At 38.9% G+C, this 18317-nt stretch overlaps 4 protein-coding genes across 6 annotated transcripts in view; all 4 read right to left on the reverse strand.

Moving 5' to 3' along the window:
- Nucleotides 1-495: 495 nt before the first annotated feature.
- Nucleotides 496-6494, reverse strand: LOC111321609 (syntaxin-8). 2 transcript variants are annotated; one of them, XM_088734697.1, is made up of 9 exons: nt 6352-6494; nt 5784-5883; nt 5515-5609; nt 4999-5052; nt 4187-4243; nt 3363-3481; nt 2822-2914; nt 1637-1738; nt 496-638 (listed from the first exon to the last, which is right to left on the reverse strand). In XM_088734697.1, exons 1-9 carry the CDS (start codon nt 6369-6371, stop codon nt 574-576), a joined length of 705 nt encoding a protein of 234 aa, XP_088590823.1. In that variant the 5' UTR covers nt 6372-6494; the 3' UTR covers nt 496-573. The 2 variants fall into 2 exon arrangements, with proteins under 2 accessions (XP_088590823.1, XP_088590822.1); XM_088734696.1 differs by having other exon boundaries at nt 4178-4243.
- An 847-nt stretch (nt 6495-7341) lies between these two features.
- Nucleotides 7342-9731, reverse strand: LOC111321567 (uncharacterized). The gene has a single exon (XM_022924481.2). The coding sequence runs from the start codon at nt 9587-9589 to the stop codon at nt 7493-7495; it is 2097 nt and encodes a 698-aa protein (XP_022780216.1). The 5' UTR covers nt 9590-9731; the 3' UTR covers nt 7342-7492.
- A 1739-nt stretch (nt 9732-11470) lies between these two features.
- LOC111321604 (NHP2-like protein 1) lies at nt 11471-13997 on the reverse strand. Of its 2 annotated transcripts, none has more exons than XM_022924538.2 (4): nt 13866-13997; nt 12770-12890; nt 12257-12360; nt 11471-11712 (listed from the first exon to the last, which is right to left on the reverse strand). In XM_022924538.2, exons 1-4 carry the CDS (start codon nt 13866-13868, stop codon nt 11554-11556), a joined length of 387 nt encoding a protein of 128 aa, XP_022780273.1. In that variant the 5' UTR covers nt 13869-13997; the 3' UTR covers nt 11471-11553. The 2 variants fall into 2 exon arrangements, with proteins under 2 accessions (XP_022780273.1, XP_088590824.1); XM_088734698.1 differs by having other exon boundaries at nt 12770-12812; nt 13866-13992.
- A 732-nt stretch (nt 13998-14729) lies between these two features.
- Nucleotides 14730-18317, reverse strand: part of LOC111321615 (uncharacterized) — a 31152-nt gene continuing 27564 nt past the window's right edge. Inside the window, exons 37-41 of the mRNA XM_088734695.1 lie at nt 18171-18254; nt 17798-17922; nt 16899-17007; nt 16306-16478; nt 14730-15918 (exon numbers count right to left, since the gene is read on the reverse strand). Coding sequence (XP_088590821.1) covers nt 15786-15918; nt 16306-16478; nt 16899-17007; nt 17798-17922; nt 18171-18254 — 624 coding nt within the window. The 3' untranslated portion in view covers nt 14730-15785. The remainder of the gene's footprint in view (nt 15919-16305; nt 16479-16898; nt 17008-17797; nt 17923-18170; nt 18255-18317) is intronic.

The raw sequence follows: 18317 nt of genomic DNA on the forward strand, positions 1-18317 counted from the left end.
AAGCATTGTAATCTGTTGGTCTCCTTAGTCGGCTCTTTCGCAAGTTCCCTACGCTAACAACTTACTTAAGTTCTGGATATTTCATTATTAAGTCTGTGAAATGGCACTTTCATATTAATTTACAATTTTTTTTAGAAATCTTGTTATTCTTCTACATTTCAAATTCTGACAGTAACTGAATTTTATCCACAATTTTCTTTGTTTGATATTTTCAAGTTAGAAAAATGCTGAAGTTGATCACCTAGCCGTGATTAATTGCTAAAGATAATATACACAATTCTTGCATTCTACATTCCTCCATTCCTGTCTGTTGTATGATTCAAAATCAAGTGCGGTGATTAACAATTAAGAACGCATTACAACTACCCCCTCACACTGTATTTTTTCATCCATTTATTCCCACCCTGCTTTTCATTGTCCTCCTCCTACCTAGTATCACTTTCTTCTTATCCAGGAGGAACACTGGGGGGGGGGGGGTTGGGGGATGAGGGGTGGTGAAAGGTTCTATCCACTATCACATTAATTCAAATGAATATACATCAACTATTAGGGAAGGTATTGATAATCAATGAGTTAAGTTGGAACAACTGCCACAACAATTATAGCAATAATTAAGAGGACTATAACCACCAGCATTCCTGAAAGAAAAGCAAACACATTGATCACTATGATACATCAAATACTTTTGCTTATGTGTGATTGGTTCAAAGGCATCTCAAGATCAAATATGCCTCATTTGAAACTGAGGAACATCCATTGTTAGAATCCATTGATTATTTTTTGCTCATGCATGATTGGTCTAAGAACATAACCTGACCAAATATCCCTCAGCTAAAACTGAGGAATATCTAAGTATACACCCCATGTGATATTTCCCAGTTTTCGAACGTTACATCCACTATGATACGTCTTTGATTACAATTTAATTCAAGAAGAGCAAGCAACATTTGGTTGTTAAAGAAGAGGGGACATGCTTGTTTGTTCATAAAATCCTACCAAAGGATGGACCAGAAAAGGCATGTGTTTTAAACAAAGATATGTCTTAAACTTCATGTTTGCATATTTCCTCATAAATCGCAAAGTAATCATCAAAACTAAGATTGAAATTTTAGTGACCAAGGCTAATAATCAATGCAAGCCAAATGTGTAAAGGCTGATAGTTTCGAAAGAAACTGTTTGGGGCTGCGTCGGTGGGAGTAACGAAATAATTTGGATATATCAACAAAGTTGAAATGGTAAATTGGCCACCGTAATGATTACAAAAGCTGACGTTTCGAGCGTTAGCCCTTTGTCGGAGCGAATAGAGGAATTGTGGGTTGTGTGTGCTTTTAAAAGCAGAAAATGGAGCTACGTTATTGGTGGGAACATGGCAACGAGAAAAACATGAATAAATTAGTGGAATGAAAAACGTTCGTTGATCCCTGTGGGATTTAGACTGCCGGTTTGAAAGATGAGCTTTTGTTCAAGAGTTTTACGGCTTTCCGTGCTACCTAAGTGTAAGGAAAGACCGCAGATTGCCATATGTTGCTTAGAATGGTTTGGTAAATTAAAATGTCTAGCGACTGGTTTCGATGTGTCCTTGTCATTCCTTTCCACGTCTCTAAATTTGACAAGCCAAATGTAGTTTCACACTCACCACAGGTTGAAGATTTTGCTGTCACCCTCTGTACATGGGTTGTCTCTCTGATAAGACGCTGGTTGGTTTGATCCATGCCTGCGTCAATGTCATCAATGATTTCTGCAGCACATAAAAAAAAAAACCAACCCTTTGAATCTACGTGTAACAATAACAGGACTCTAAGCCCTGACTGCTACAACTAGTTAAAATTTTGGCAACTAAATTTGCTGACACAATTTGGTAACCTGAGTTCTGGGATACTGATAAAGTGGTACATTGTGACAGCTTCATGACTTCAGTTAATGGTCTAAAGTCAAAGTAAGATAAACACATTTTCATAAAATGTTATTTTTGCTCTGTTGTTTCTTCATGAAAAATTTCATTCTTTCTCCTTAAGCAAACTTTTACCACCCTGCTATGTAAGCTCTCATAGGTTAAGGCACGAGCGTACCTTTGCTTTGCCACTTTGCCTGACAAATAGACTTAAAAACAGTTTTCTTATTGCTTCGGCCAGAATAGTCAACAGCCACAAATAATGTACAAGTTCCCCCTTACGACGAACTACGTATTTTTTAAATAATAAGATGTAAACATGTACATAGTAATTTTTATTTTATATCTGTGAATATGCAATTCAGTTCATGCTGCAAAGTATTTACCAATAAAGTATCTATCTATCTAACTCATTGCCTGAGTATCAAGCCCTGAGATGCAAGAACCCCTAAAAACTAATGTCAGCCATACTGCGGACTCCAAAGACAAGCAGCATGACCAGCAGATTACAATTAGGACAAAGGAAATGCTCAAACTATGACTAGTGAATACTCAGAACTAGCTTATCATGGAGCCAACAAACAACAAAGGAGTCATTAAGAAACAGAAAAAAATTGTTAACTTTGTTAGTGACCCTCTAATCAGACAGGGATTAGCCCATACGCCCAATAGGGGACAAAGAAAGGATACTTTAGGCCCAAGCAAAATACGTTTCCTCCCCATTAAGAAGAAGTTTCTTACTTCTAACCCTTAACCCCCCCCCCAAACCATTTCTTAGAAATTAATTATTTTACAGTGATTTTATTTAGCCTCCAAAATGTCTATATATCAATTCGAAATTTGATGACAGCACTCAGTTTTCAGGAAAGCACGCTGTTTAGATTCAAGTCAACTAAGAGTTGTAGCAAGAAGTTTGGTGACAATACTGACCATTCTGCAAATCTACTTCATCTGAGATAGCATGTCCAATTAATTTCTGCCTCTGTATGATTCCTGCCAGGGCTTCTAATCCTTGGTCTTGTTCTAAATGTAGTACAAAAATAAAAATAAAACTGAACTGAGACATGCACTGGATACTCACCTGACTTTTTCCAATACACTACTTAAGTGATCTGATCTAATTGCAATTATTAAAAACTGGATCATTGGAAAATGCAATTCAAGACTTTTTATTGGCTCAGCCATTATGGCATATGAGCCAATATACCATAATCTAATTTCTGTACATTGTTAAATCTGGTTTCTTCTAGCAAAATAAAGTCGAGAAGATTCTTGGGGGCGTTTTTTTAATAAAACAATAATTTCACTCTCGCTTGTTGGATATGAGATGATTATAGCCAACGAGGCGCGTAGCCCCGAGTTGGCTATCTATCATCTCATATCCAACGGGCGCTCGTGGAATAATTGTTAAGTGTCTCTTTTCAACTGCACAAAACTGGTGTGACTAAACTGAACTTGCAGCAAGGAATACCTGCAATAATTTGTTGTTGCTGTCTCCTCATATCGCCAATTGAAATATTGCTATCAGGTTCAGGCTCATCAAATGGATTGGTGTCTCGCCCCCCTGGATCAGTTGCCAGTAATGAGCTCCTAAAAGCATAAAGTGAAAAAATCTTTTCTTCTTACACTCAAACTCCTACATTTTAATTCAATTAAAGAGGAGAAATGAGGTTGTAACAACAGAAGTTTCAGATAAGGGATCCAAAATGAAGATTTTCATTGTTGTCATCTGCCCTACCAGAACTAAGCAACTCAAATGGCCTAAAAATGATAGTTGTTGTAAGCAAAGAATCAATGATGCCATTTTGCTATTTTCAGATTTTTATTGGGATGCAAAAAAAAAAAATCATCTTTGAATGAGACTGTAATGCAAATTCTAACATTCCCCTAATACCCTATCTTTAAGTTTGGAAATGAGATCATGAAATTATTTTTAAGGTAGGCTGAAGAGGGCACTTTTGTGGGCACAGGTTCACAAAGGTCTGACAAGTTCCTGATGGGTTAGAAGGTGACAAAGGACCTCTTTCATCTTTTCCTCTGTTGCAAGAAAGTGAGATAAGATCACAGTTTCATTACTCTTTGATTAATTACTTGGTTTGCAAACCCCCTTGCTCTTACCCTGAAATTTCTGTCAAATTCCCTTAAAGATGAAATGAAATATTATACAAGTCACACAACACCACTGGAAATGTCACATGAAACCACTGCAAATGTCACACAAAACCACTGCAAATGTCACACCAAACCACTGCAAAAAGAAAAAAAAAAAAAACTTGATTTCCAAACCTCTCCCACCTTCCATAATCACTCTGACCAGCCTCTTGTTGAAAGGCTGCAGTCATCTGTTTCTCTCTGGAAAGCAAAAGAAAATGCAATGTCCCAAAAATTAACTATAATAAAGAAAATACCATCAGGGACCAGTTGTATAAAGGGTGGATAACGCTATGCAAAGGATAAATCGCAATCCGGCGGATAAGTGATAGAAAAATGTATAGCGTTATCCACTGGATAGAGTTTTATCCAGTGGATAGCATTACCCAACCTTCCAACAACCGGGACCAGGTCTCTGAATGCAGGATTTTCATTAAAAAATATAGTGGCAGAAGAATAACTCTAAGTAAATGATTACAGAAATTAAGAGAATATTCTGCATAGCGTCAAAGTATTTCTCCACTCCTTATATCTGTTGAATACCCTGTCAAAGCAAGGGCACAGCTAGAAGGTCCTAAAGTATCCCTCTCTCTTCCCCTTCTTTGCTAAAATGATCCAACTCAGAAAATCTACATGGCATGAATCTTTTCAACTGCTGGATACTCTGTTTGTCTGTCCTCCTCACTGCTTTTATGCCAGCCAGCCCACTCATTGACAAGGATGATCAGTGAGTGGAATAAGCCACTTCCCTTAAGGTAAGCAGGAATTAGTAACCGTTGCCTCCCTCTGGAAAGTCCTCTAACAACACCTCTGTGAAGTTATTAGTATTTTGGATGACTCCATAAAAAGGAACATTGATTTGAGACTTACTGCACAATTAAGTTCATTTCAAAAGCATAATTATTCAAAGTAAGTCTGGGAATTAGGTATCCATCATTTTGAAAAGAGTAACTTACTTGGTTATCAACTGGTCTAACATACTCTGTCTTCGGTCAATTTCTCTCTCGGTACTACAGATTGGTTGAGGAGACATGTTGCATAACCAAATGCAATTTATCACTTTTATTTAAAAAAAAGGGTAGGTCATGAGAATTAAAAACAAGCCAAGATTACTGTTATTAAAGCACCACATTTGTCCATTCTCACTGCTTGTTTACTAGAAAAAGATTTTTGAGGTTGAAAGGAGAATTTACATGTTCACTACTTCTCAGGGTTTAACCTTTTACCCCCCCCCCCCCCCGACATCAGTATGCATGTTCTCCATACTATTCTCTATACATTTCCTGAGGTGCTGACAAGGGAGAATTTGTTGAACAAAAAAAAGCTACTTTAGTTGGTGATCATTTTCTTAATTCTCGTGACCTCAATATATTATTCAGGGATGATATTGCATGGAGAAATTAGATGTTAGTCACTCTTAGGGATTAAGAGTTAATGGTGAAATTACAGAGATCATCCAGACAAAAGGATACACATGATAAGAAGAGGAGGCTCGTAAAAGTGACTGCTTTAAGTTGTTGAGATCCTTTGAGAAGGTCTTTAACATAATCCTTACATCTGACTGGACCTGCCAAATAAAACAAATACATTTTTTACAGAGCAGGGACTGACAGAGGGCAATTACAACTGTATATATGCTGGTAGTTTCAAAGGCACAGTTATGTTTGAAAAAAGAAAAAACAACAACAACAGTTGTTACAGTTTTATCAACGTAAAAATGCTCATATCCCACAGGGATCACCTTGTTATAATTCCCTCCATTTCGCCTTATTTCATTTCTCTCATTAATTTTCTCCATAATATCCTGCCCATACTTCTCGACTGATTTAAATTCACTCAACCTGTTAAAGAAAAGAAGGAAACCTCTTAATTTTACGACATTTGTGGCTGAGTAAAATCCTCAGGATCTATGACAAAGAACAGCAAAGGAAATTCAAAACGATAATATAGAACATGATCACATGATCCAACTTTCTATCAAATTGAGTCAGTAGCATCGTAAATCTCAAACAAAATTTTACTAATGACTACAAGGAGCACTAAAATATCACCCAAAGTCTTTTGAAGATCGCTTTTTTTGATTAACTTACAAACCTCAAAACGGTCAAACACAATCTTGAAAATTAGGAGGAACATTTTCTTCGATTCGGAAGGGAACATAATTCATGATGAATTAGTGAGCCATTGTAGTCTTAGTATTTCAGATAACCAAAGATATCCTCAAAATATGTACAAAAAAAGGTTTGTATTAAAACAGCTATCATAAGTAAGTGTTTGAAGGAAATATTTGTTGGAAACTTCGGGCTTACCAGTTGTCCTGCGGCGCCATCTTGGATGTATGTGGGTTAGTTCCCAGGCTTTCTTCAAACAGGAAGTATAATTATACGTAGTGCGTCCGTGTGGATAAAAAGCTTAAACATTCGACAGACCAACGATCTGCCAAGCGATGGTTCCGTTATTCCGTCACTTAAAAGCGATACAATTAAGCCGTGCAGAATAACGGTTCTTTGCTTAATTTTTCCTAAATCGCTAAAACGAAAATATATGTTAGAACCAATTGTATTTGAGTATAAAAGGGGGGACTAAGAATAGTATAGAGGCTAAGAGGAGAATCAGATAACCTCCCCCCCCCCCCACGTAGGCCCCCCACGCAGGCGGTGATAAAAAATTACCGGTACCTATGGATTGACTGTACACAATTTGAGGGTTTTTCTCGACATTTCAAATCCAGAGAACTCCTGTTAAACGTCAGAAACAAGCATGGGTGTATGAGTTGTCTCTCCGTGTATATTGGCTGATTGTTTATTTATCCATGAATTGTTTATTTATCCATGATTGTTTATTTATCCATGAATTGTGCAAAAGAAAAAGAGATCTACACACAAGCTCAAAATTCTGTTCACCTCGTAAAAGTCAAATGACAAGATGATTTATCGATGGAACAAAAATACAAGGCTTTACTATACTCGATTTCACTTTTAATCTTACTATTTATCCATTCATTTACTTATGTATTGATTTAAGCGCATTAGATCATATACCCATGTATTTTGCGCTATATAAATAACAAAGTTATGTGTTTATCTTATGATGATTTCATCCAATATTCTTTCATACTTTACGGGGGGGGGGAGGGGGGAGGGGGGAAGGCCATGCTGAAAATTTACATGTCGGAGGCGAGTGTAATCCTTGACCCTTTCACTCCCAAGATCTCCTTAGCAATTCTCCTTACTGTCTGCCATATAATTCTTATGAGGTTAGTATGGAGAATTTGGCGATAGATCAACGAATAATCCCCTAATTTATATTATTCTTTGTTCTTATTACTTGTCTCCTCAATATTGTATTGATGTTGTAAGGAAAAATTCTGTCTTGGTCACTCATGAAAATTAAAGGATCAATCTGAACAAAGGTAAAACGTAATGTTAAGTTAATAAAGATCTGACGAAATCACAAAGTCGGAGCAGTAATTTGCAACATTTTTTGCGATTGGGGATCGAGATTATTTTGTCCCACTGAATGTATTAGGTGTTCGTTGACAGAATGTTTCAAACCATCAACGTTCAACACGTTATAATTTCGAAGAAAATACGACGAAACATGACGGCGTTTCAGCTCCTCCAGCAATGTAGCAAGTATATGTAACACCCAGTTTCCGACAGTCTGCCAACTCCAACCCGAAGTCACTTTACAATTCTCGATCTCTCGGAAAAAGATCATTTTGATTAGATAAGAGTTAATAAAGCCATCGTACAACCGTAAGTGTTGAAGAGTTTGCGATAGCATCTGCAGTTCCTTAGAAGATGAGTTTTCGTGAAACAACACGTCCAGATCAGAAATTTGTTTTAGAGACTTGCATATTGTATAGCAAGCATGCGCAGGGCTCGTTAGTTTGCTTATAATATGTTTTTCAGCCATGGAAGTCGAAATGCGCCAATACAGGCAAGCTGAGGGACTATTCTGGATTGTTGGCGAAACTTTGGGTATAACATGGTAGTATTCAAATCCCTTTTCGGCAGGTACAAGGGCATTATCGGGCCAACCAACGATTTCTATAGTCGGAATGAGATCAACTGTTACTATCATCCACTTGAAGTGACATCCACGCCATAGGAAGAACAACCGCGACCCAGGCTTAGTCTGAGAGTTATCCACAGTAACACCAACGTTATTTCGGCCGCTACTGTAGCTTCGAAGCTTGTGTAATCGTGTGGACATCGCAGTGAGGTCAGCTTCCTCGGAGTGTCTGTCAAAAAGGGAATGAAAGTGGATGTGCAACCTCTCTGCAATCAGATAATCATCTTCATCCAAGAAGTCATTCCACGATTCCTTCTCTCGGTCTTTTACACATATTTTCAAATATCCAGGCGGATCATTGGAAGACTCGAAAACATAACATGCTTTCGAAAGTTCCGTCAGAATGCACATATAATCAACCTCATCGGGTTCACCAACCTTAGTGTTTTCCACAGTGCTGCCGGCTTGTACAAGCTTGTAAGTAAACTTTGGATGCGCCCGGACCATGTTTCCTAAAGCAGTTTCGATGTAAAACTTGATGTCTTCTTCTATTAACTCCACTTCCGGCGTCCGCTTAACTAGCCCCAAACCCTCCGTCTCGTTCAATTGCACGAGTAAAGAACTTAAATCAGTATCCTCTGTTACACCGCTGGTGAAGAGTGGGACATATTTCAATCCGGAATGCAATTCCCTTTCAACTTGAGTCTTTTCAAAATCATCTATGTCGTCATCGAAACAAGGTCTGCCCATATTTTCTACACGACTATTCAATGTCTCTCTCAATTCTCTGCTTGGAAATTGCTGCAAAACGTTTTCCGGGTAGATCGACATATCTGTAATGGTCATGTACCTCCGTTTTTGCATATATAATTCTGCCGAGAGGCCCGCGTTGTCTAGGATAGCGGAGCAAGCCCCAAACGAAAGTAGGGCTTCCATTACATTCCAGTGATGGTGGTAAGAAGCGAAGTGTAAGGGAGTAGCCCCATGTTGGTCTCTTGCATCCACGTGCGCCCCTCCTTGCTTAATCAACTCGAAGCAGATCTTTCCGTCGCCGAGTTCGGCTGCTATGTGGAGAGGAGTTATTCCACTTTTGTCTGGAATATTCACATCTGCACCGCCCGAAATCAAATGCATTAGAGTCTGACTAACATTATCATCTTTTTGTGACCTTACCGAAGCAGCTATTGCGTGAAACAGCGGAGTTTGACGATCAACATCCTGTTTATTTGGGTCTGCTTCACATTTTAGAAGGACCTGCAAGGAATCTACCCTGTATTTACTGGCTGCGTAATGAAGAGCAGTCCTTCCCCACTTGTTGGGGAGGTCGACCTTAGCTCCGTATTTAATCAACAGCGCTACTATATCTGCGTGCCCATTCTCCGAGGCGTAATGAAGTGCAGAGCGTCCGCGCCTAGTCTGTGCGTCTACTTTCTCACCGGATAGAATCAGTTGTTCTACAACTTGTCTGCAGCCCTGGGAAGCTACCCGATGAAGTGGAGTTCCTTTGATACTTTCATGGCCGAGACTCATCGAAAATGAAATCAGTTAAAACCGGATTAATTTGAATGGCTCGAGGTATTTTTCATCTTAGGTCAACTGACCAAAAGTAGGTAATGTAGGTATCGTCTAGCTCTTCAGTGCCTCCGACTGTGGTGTGCCATCATCTGTTGTCGGAGCCTCAAGCCAGTACCTGAAAGGGATAGCAAAACCATCAAAAGGCTCTGACAAAGGGCTAACCGGCTCGAAACATCCCGATCAGCTTTGAAACTCTTTACGGTGGTCAGTTTACATTATTTCCATTGTTGGCTGTCTACCATCTAATCTACGATCTTAACAATAATCCTACGTGTTTTATATTTATTAATTAGAAGCTTCCCTTTTAGGAATAAAACGAATTCTTGTAAAATCGAAGCACCTTTAGTTCAGTCAAGACTAACGACCTTAACGATTAAATGACAGAAAAACGGTCTACTGCCATTTTTTACTTTCGAAACAAGGTAGAATTAATAACGGTATGATATATATTTAACAATTATTCGCCGAAGGCGAGGTGAATATCGTCGAATAATCCCCGAGACGAAATTGATGTAGGGCTTACACGATCATCAAACAGATTTTGAAGACTGTCCGATGACTGCGTAAGCGTGAAACTCAGAGTCACAGAAAAAGTTGTCTTATCAATTAGTCCTATCTTCAGATATACCACGCTCTGCGAAGGCATCGAGCACTCTACCCAAGGATAGACTATAACCAAGCTTCATATCTATGTACCTTAACTTAATATGTACGGCCGGCATGCGCCAAAATTCGATGAACCGACCGCCTAAGCAAAAACAAATGGGCATTTTAGTAAGATATAAATTAAGTCACGCGAAGCTCGTCTTTAGTGAATTTCACATTCGAAAATCCTTCTTCTCCGCTTACCTTAACTGCATAAAGCAGACTTCGATTCAAAAAACGCGAAAGATAAGGCCAAATGCAGCTCCTAAAATTCGCTTCAGCACAATACGGCACTGTTTGGAATTTCAGACTTAAGCCCGACTGACTTGTCATTCAAGTTTCCATACCTTGAGTTTCAAATTTTCCGTCTTGAGTTTCAATTCCGTTCCAAATCTTAAGATTCGCGGAAACGCAAGAAATTGCTATCTAATACCAAAGGCAACCCATTCCCTGTTTGTTCCTCAAGGACATGTACTCGTATTACAGATACTTGAGAACCAAAAACCCTGATTTGAAAACACGTTTACGCAAGTGGCAAGTTTAGTTTCGGCTATGTAATAATGTTACATGCCTCAAAGGTAAACGATGTAGATGTTTCAATACAGTCACTGAAATGGAAATTATTTATGGTATGTAAATTACCCGACAAAAAAAAAATTTTCATCTTGCCCATTTGTGCTGTCTTTTTTCAACTATTAATTTGTTTGCCAGGCTGATACAGTCAATTGAATATGTTGTGCATCTGTTTGTGTTGTTTTTAAAGAAAGGCACATTTGCATTTAGAGATAATCATTTGAATACACTTTTTTAAGTATGAGGAAATTAAAGTAAATATTCTCAATTATTTTTCTTTTCCATGTTTCACTGATAATATACAACCAGTACCTTGTAGCTGTTAGTACTCTTCCAACAGGAACTATCAAAACCTTGGAAGAAATACTCTTAATTTTGATTTACAGCACCCTGTTCAATGCTTTACTGTAATTCTAATTTCAGACACAAATGTCTGATTTTGGCAGTTTCCCTGAATTTTTGGATGCTTCCATCAAACAAACTTAATTCCCACATTTAATTGGTAGGAGTAACACATTGAGCCCCAATGCCACAATACAATTGGTGCAACATTTTCCCACACTGATATACACACTCCTTTTTGAAAAAAAAAAAAAAACTTCAAGAAAGAAATGACACTTTGTTGACAAATTTTTTATTGATATCGACTTAGAGGGCACTACCAAAAACAGCAACAGTTTTATAACAAGTTTTATACAGTTTTATATCAAGAGTTTTTCAATTGACTGCTGAAGTGACTGAATTTGTGGTTTAAGCTGAGATCCTTCATTGATAGTGACTGCAGTTGCTATGACAGGCCGTGACACTCCACACGCTCGACCAAGAGCCTGCTTGGAACGAACAAATACATAAGGCACGTTCTGAAAAGCAAAAATGAAGCAAGCTGTTATGTTCTTTTTTTCACTTCCATTCTATTTACATTGAACTACCACCATGACTTACATACATACATACATATGTTAGTTGACCACTCCCCATGGGGGCTTTTGAGGGCCAATTCCCACCCATCCCACCCCAGGGGAGGACAACCACAACACAGTAATCTCGTGCGTTGGAGATTAACATCTCCTACCCTTAACCCTGCAGGAGACGGGGCCTACAGTTTATTCATCCTTAGCCGAGAAGACTAGAATATCTATCTATTTCTTGATTATAGAAAGGTAGCAAATTCTCCTCACTTATTTTAAGACCATGAGTATCGGTCCGGCCAGGGCTTGAACCCTCGACCTCCCACACAACACAATCTGGTGCTCTAAACAATTGAGCTTGAAGTGTAACTGAGGCATTATATATATCAACATTCCTATCTTTGCAGAAAGCAGGAAGTTTCTTGATTCTTTCGCCCAGAATGTTCCTTATTATTTGTAATAAGTCTGCTTACCACACTTTTACCAACTTCCTTACCTTGTCTTCACACAAGAGAGGAAGGTGAAGCAATATTTCTAATGGTTCTGTATCTGCTGCCATAACAATAAACTCAGCAATACCACGGTTGAGACACTTGGTGGCTAAAAAAAAAGAATGTGAAATTTCAGATGCATATAAACAACAAATGACAACATTTCGGGAAGACAACTCTCTCCAGTGCAATGTTTGGGACAATTGGCTCCTAAAAGGGACCAGTCATTATCTATCAACTGGGTGGGGGTTGGAGAATTTTGGAGGGGTATTCAAAGTTTTCAGGGGGAGTGGAGAGGGGGTAAGTAGTCTCTAATACAGTTTAAAGGGGGGAATTATAGAAAATTGACTGCCAGAGGGGTCTTCTGGTAAATTTTAATACAACACAACCAAAAACCTCCAGTTCCCTCCTCCCCCCTTGTGATAAATTATGACTGGTCCCTAACAAATTCCAAAAAATTTTGAATGCTTATAAGCAGCAAGTGGTCACACACAACAACATCTCAAGGAGATAACTACCTTCATTGGCTCCCTTCCTGAGCTGTTTGTATGAGGAAGCTTGCTGAAGGAGATCAAGGATGGTCACAGTCAGTTGAGGATCAGCTAATGGGAAGGCCTTTGGGTTAACTTCATCATTTGCCTAAGGATCATTAATACCAAAGTGAACCTCATAATAACCTGACTATTAAATCTCTATCTACTTCTTATTGCCGTCCACTCTTAGAGAGACAGGACCTGGTTAATGATTGGGTGAATAATGCTATCCCCTAGACAAATCTCTATCTGGTGGATAACACAGTGTGTTTTGTTAATTAACACTTATCTGGTGGATAGTGATTTATCTGTGGGATAGCCACACGTACTCTTTGAACGACTGGACCCAGATCAGTACTTTAAGTAAATTTGTAAAAATACGTGTCAAGTCTGTCATACTTCAAGTGATGATGAAAATTGTACGGCTGCAAAGATGGAGTATGATTTGTTACCATAAGCAAGATAACGGACAGAATTGCACAATGCCAAGTTCTATTAACAATGTATTGAACCTATGACAAAAATTTCAGAAAAAAAATACCCATCCTTTGAAATAAAATTTTTCCACAAGAAAATCAAACTAATATATAACTACACCCACAACTGATAAGAATTGTCCAGTACACAGAAGCATGTGTAAACAATCATGTTTTGCTGTCTAATTACAAGTATGACAAACACTTAATCCAACAGTGCTGAAATCAGGTTGCTGATCCCAAATCATGTTCAGGTAGTTTGTTCTAGTGTTGATCATCTGCATGGTATATTTCTGCCCTCAACAAACACCAGAGCTTCAGCTCAAGGCATTTTGTACATATAGGCTTTTAATTCAACCTCACTTTAGAGATCTTAAAGATTTGTGTTAAATATTCTCACGCCACCTTGCTAATTGCAAATATGCCTAATATTCTGGCGAAATATCAAACTGCAGAGATTCTGCCCAATGAAGGAGGCATAAACACCGAGATCGCCCCATTTGTAGATTGCAGTTCGTAGAGTCGCGTCAAAAGTACGCGTCTATTTTTTCGATTACGCCAAACTTCATAAAATACACACCACGATCGTACTCAAATCGTCTCACCATGTTATGATCCTGATTTTAGGTCCTCTCGGCAGAGTTGGGCTTCACTGAGGACTAAATAGATAGCTAGCCGACCTAACAAGGTAGAAAACGTTTTATGCACGTGTGCGAAACAAGGTAGGCGATGTAACGACGCTCGCATAGCATGAAGGGTAATTTATTCTCTGACAAGAGATACTGTCCTCACCCCAATTAGGAGATCAGATCCTGAGTCACAAGATATTATTTCCTTTAATTTCCAAAGGTTTTCACGGAAAATTCGATTTTCCCTTTCCGACCTGCAGCAAATGTTTATTTTCTAAGAGAAATGGGTCGATAGGTTGATTTATTTCACTCGATTAAATGTATAATGGGAGTAAGTTTCGAAAGAAACTGTGGTGTTGTGTCGGTGGGGAGTATAACAGGATGATTTGGTTTGATCAACTGAGTTGATAGTGTGAATAGAGGTTTTGAAGCTGACGTTTCGAGCGTCGAGTAAATGTTGAACTCATAGCTTTGGCGGTCATTTCATTCGTAAGCCTAAAGTTTCAATATAATAGGACAACTTTCCAATTCTGGTAACCCCCTCCCCCTAAAAAAATCAAAACAAAACATTACAAACAAACGAAAGCTACTTTTCAAGTGGAAACAAAAATCGGTGGGGAGCCATTACATCGAAACTATAAGGGGGTGGAAGGAGTGGAGTCGTGCGGCGGAAAATTTCCTCGAGATGGAGTGTAAGTTGTTTTTTTATTTCGCTCAAGCTGCCAATGAGATAGGATTTCGCAAAGGGCAGGTCTCAAGCATTGCAAACCGTCCCTATTTCCTCCATAAGACCCACTTCAAGAGCCCAACAGTCGTTTGAGTGCAAAACCACCAACCAAGTACTTCAACAAAATTTTTATTCTAATCACCATACATTGGCAGCTTATAAAATAGAAATTATCGATAACTTTAGGGCGTTTATCTCAGGGGCCTCACTGAGTCTGTTTTGGATTTCTCCGTCACAGCATAACTTTGGAGTTGAGTGACAAGCCTTGCAAACTGCTGTAAACGTGACAAACCCTCAACAGACTTCAACTTTTTATTTAAGTAACTAACCGACTAGTAGGAATGTCACAAATATAAATGTCCACACAGTCAAAAGGTAGATCTTCTCAGTGACTAGTTTCGTTCGCAGCATCGATGAGCTTGGTCGCGCAACACTAATGCTGCGGAACACTCGCGACCCACCAGAAATGAGAGTTACTATCATTAGGACTGTACATATCAAAACTCCGTGCACCATAATCTCATGAAAAACTACTATACCATTCTACTGCATTATCAGGTCTGGTTTTCCCCACAAATGCATTCCACAAATCTTTGAATTGTACGATAATATAGATCATTACCAGTCTCCCACTCTACTTAGTACCACTACCCCGGTTCTCTTATCCTTCACGCGATTACTAAGATAAAGCTCTGTTTTAAATTTCATTGAAAATAGGTTCTCAGTTTTTTCTTTTTAATTTAGTCTGAAAAACTCTACATGTTTATCTTTCTGTAATAGCAATTTTCTCAAGTCTGAGGTGACAAGCTCGATAGAAATCACTGTAAAGAAAGACTGACAAAAGACACAAAAATATTGACTGAGGAGATTTTGTGATACGACCGAGAACACACAGTTTCATTCGCTTGATATGCGAATTATATTTTGAGGCGACTTATATACTCTAAACTCACCGTAATGTGTACTACCAGTTATTGTACTACGAAAGCTGATATCGAACTATTTCACAAAGAAAAATCTAATCCTTAAAAAATCTACCCAACTGAAACCAAATTTTAAATTACAAAGAACCAGTCACGACAATTGGAGAGAAACTAAAGAACGAAAGAGAGACATTTGAAGCTAGGTGAATTAGTGGCGGTGGGGGGAGGGGGGGGAAAGGGTGGATTCTATGATTCTGCGTCGGGTTCAGGTGTCATATCGCCATCCCCTCCATCGGCGGACCTATCTGCGCGGGTCGTCTTTCTTCTTGGCTCTGGAGGAGTGGTGAATCCAGTACGACCTGTACCACCACCGCGGCCCCTGAGATATTAAAAAAAAGAGAGAGAAAGAAGCTAAGAATTGCAAGGAACGGTCTTAGCGGTGCGCAAACTTTGTTCAAGTCTGAAGTCTTGCAAATGAGCCATCCTTTCGCATCGGAGCACTGGAAAGAGCGGTAAGTTCTTTCCTCAACATTTAAGTAAACGAGAAGAAGTCTCGCTCGGAACCACCTATCGAATCACGCGCTCAAAATAAGATGCCGTGAATTCTATACTACTCACACCACTTCTCTGTCCTTGTTCAGGCTGCAACCCCATAGGAATTCCAAGCACAATTTAAAGTTCCAGAAAAGGAAACTTGAAACACACGCAGAAAAAGAGTTTTGGACGAAAAATTTTAAATTGTAACAACAAAAAGGTCGGCACTCACCGCAGCCTATTTCTGAGACTTTGTACTTCGCGAGTCAATTCCTCGTTCGCTTCAATGTAGTCATCCAATTCTCGTTGTATTTTGCGTTTGGAAGCATTCAGCCGTGTATTCTCTTCCTCTGCCTCATCTACAGAGCGCTTCAAGGTCTTCACGCGGGCGTTTACTTTTTCCATCTGAAGGACACGAGGAAAAAACATATTTAAGAAGAGGCTTGCGCATGTACTTCCAATAAGATTCAATGAGAGGGAAAGAACACATGCGAGGTAGGTCTCAATATGAAATTCGAACGACAACAGTGATCTGAAAAAAGAATTTCTCTTGTCATTTTGCAACTGAGAAAACGATGAACTAAAAATAACTTTCTCAACTACGTTATCTTAAAGGAATAAAAGATGTTTTTAATTAAAGTGCGTCGAGAAAAACCTTTTACTCTTAAGCACGCAAATCAAAAGGTATCCACCTGAGCAACTCATTTGTTTAGACTTCACAGAGTTTTCAACATAACATAATAAGTCCAAAACAGAGCTAACAATAAAACTTTGATTTAACGACTTTTGACTCGAATTGAAAATAAGTAAATATTCCACAAAAACCTGTTCTTTATATTGGTCCGCATGCCGTCTCTCCTCCTCTGCTTGCAAAATTGCCTCTTTGTACTTCTTATCGAGCTTGCGGTTGTTCTTTCCCAAGGTTTGACGCTCCCTGAATCAAGACGCACAGCATTGTGAACAAAAACATGTATCATATGTACTTAAACATTTTCGATGCAGTTTCCTCTTTGGGTGTAACCCAGTTTGCATCAATGTCGGGGATCTGGGTACCTTCCCCTCTCCTAACTCGTTATCAGTTGACTATTGTTGGGCTAGGGGAGGGGGGAGGGGGTGTAGGGGCGAGGGGGTGTAGGGGCGAAATTGAAATTGATCTCCCAGTTTCATCAAACCGGTTTATGAAAACCTTTTTGAGAAATATTAAAAGCGTTCTAGGCCGTCTAGTTTTACGTGATTAACATTAATCAAGTAAAAGAAGTCATTGAAAATAAATTTCAGAGGACTTAATTAACCCTTTCACTCCCACGATCTTCTTAACAATTCTCCTTACCGTCTGCCATACAATTCTTATCATGTAAGTTTGGAGAATTTGATATTGGAATCAACTAAAAATACCCCTATTGATAGTTTTCTTTATTCTCAACAGTCTTCTGCTTGATATTGTATTGATGTTGTAAGGAGAAATTCTGTGTTGGTCACTCGTGGGAGTTACAGGGTTAAGCAACGTGGAGTGGAGAAGAGACAGAGTTATACACGAGAACTTTTTCCTTTGCTCCTTCGCCTTAACCCTCTAAGCTCCATAACTTTTGAAAAATTAAACAGCCAAACAATTGCCGAAAAAAGCATTTTTACATCCTCGTTTTCATGCTTACGACTCCACTTTAACACGCTGAGAGGATTGCGGATCGCGGATCGAAGATTGGACAGCATTTTGAATTACTTACTTGGCCTCGGCATCAAGTTGTTCTTGCAATGTTGCTAATTTGTTCTCTAGTGCTTGTACGGTCATCCTATTGCGCGCACGCGTCTGGCTTTCAAGCTCCACTAATTTGACCTTCATGTCCTTGTTCTGAAAGAATGACAAATGAAAAAATAATCAAAGTAACTGAGAAATTTAAATCAATGAATAAATGAAGGAATAAATAAATAAATGAGAAATTCAAATTGATGAATAAATAATGGCATAAGTAATCAAATGAAGGTGTTTGTTGGTTTCGAGGGAAATCAAGGTAAAACGGAGGGCGCACCGCACCGTTTACACTGAAAAAAAGGCGAAAACCTACGAGGGTAAACGAGGCAGCCGTTTGTCTCTCTTACCTGCTTCTCTAGTGTCAGCTTAGCGCTCTCCATCTTCTGTAGTGCAGCTCGCTCAGAGTTCAAGTCTGTCTGGAATTGTTCCATCTGTTATTGTAAAACAACAATAATATACAATGAACTAAACTTTACTCAAGGAGCATCAAACGA

Source organism: Stylophora pistillata, chromosome 10 (genome assembly GCF_964205215.1).
Source record: "Stylophora pistillata chromosome 10, jaStyPist1.2, whole genome shotgun sequence".
In the NCBI taxonomy this organism is placed as follows: Eukaryota; Metazoa; Cnidaria; class Anthozoa; order Scleractinia; family Pocilloporidae; genus Stylophora; species Stylophora pistillata.

Bases quoted from the DNA above. Each gene is read 5' to 3' on its own strand.
- LOC111321604 (XM_022924538.2), bottom strand. The intron at 12,361-12,769 runs GTAGTTATCTCC...CTTTTTTTTTAG, and splicing joins CAGGAAGGGAGCCAATGAAG to CCACCAAGTGTCTCAACCGT. The intron at 11,713-12,256 runs GTAAGGAAGTTG...TTTGCTTTTCAG, and splicing joins CTCTCTTGTGTGAAGACAAG to AACGTGCCTTATGTATTTGT.
- LOC111321567 (XM_022924481.2), bottom strand. From the start codon at position 9,589: ATGAGTCTCGGCCATGAAAGTATCAAAGGAACTCCACTTCATCGGGTA.
- LOC111321609 (XM_088734696.1), bottom strand. From the start codon at position 6,371: ATGGCGCCGCAGGACAACTG. The intron at 5,053-5,514 runs GTATCCTTTTGT...ACCAATCTGTAG, and splicing joins GCCTCCTCTTCTTATCATGT to TACCGAGAGAGAAATTGACC. The intron at 3,482-4,177 runs GTTTGGAAATCA...TTATGCTTTTAG, and splicing joins GATTATGGAAGGTGGGAGAG to GAGCTCATTACTGGCAACTG.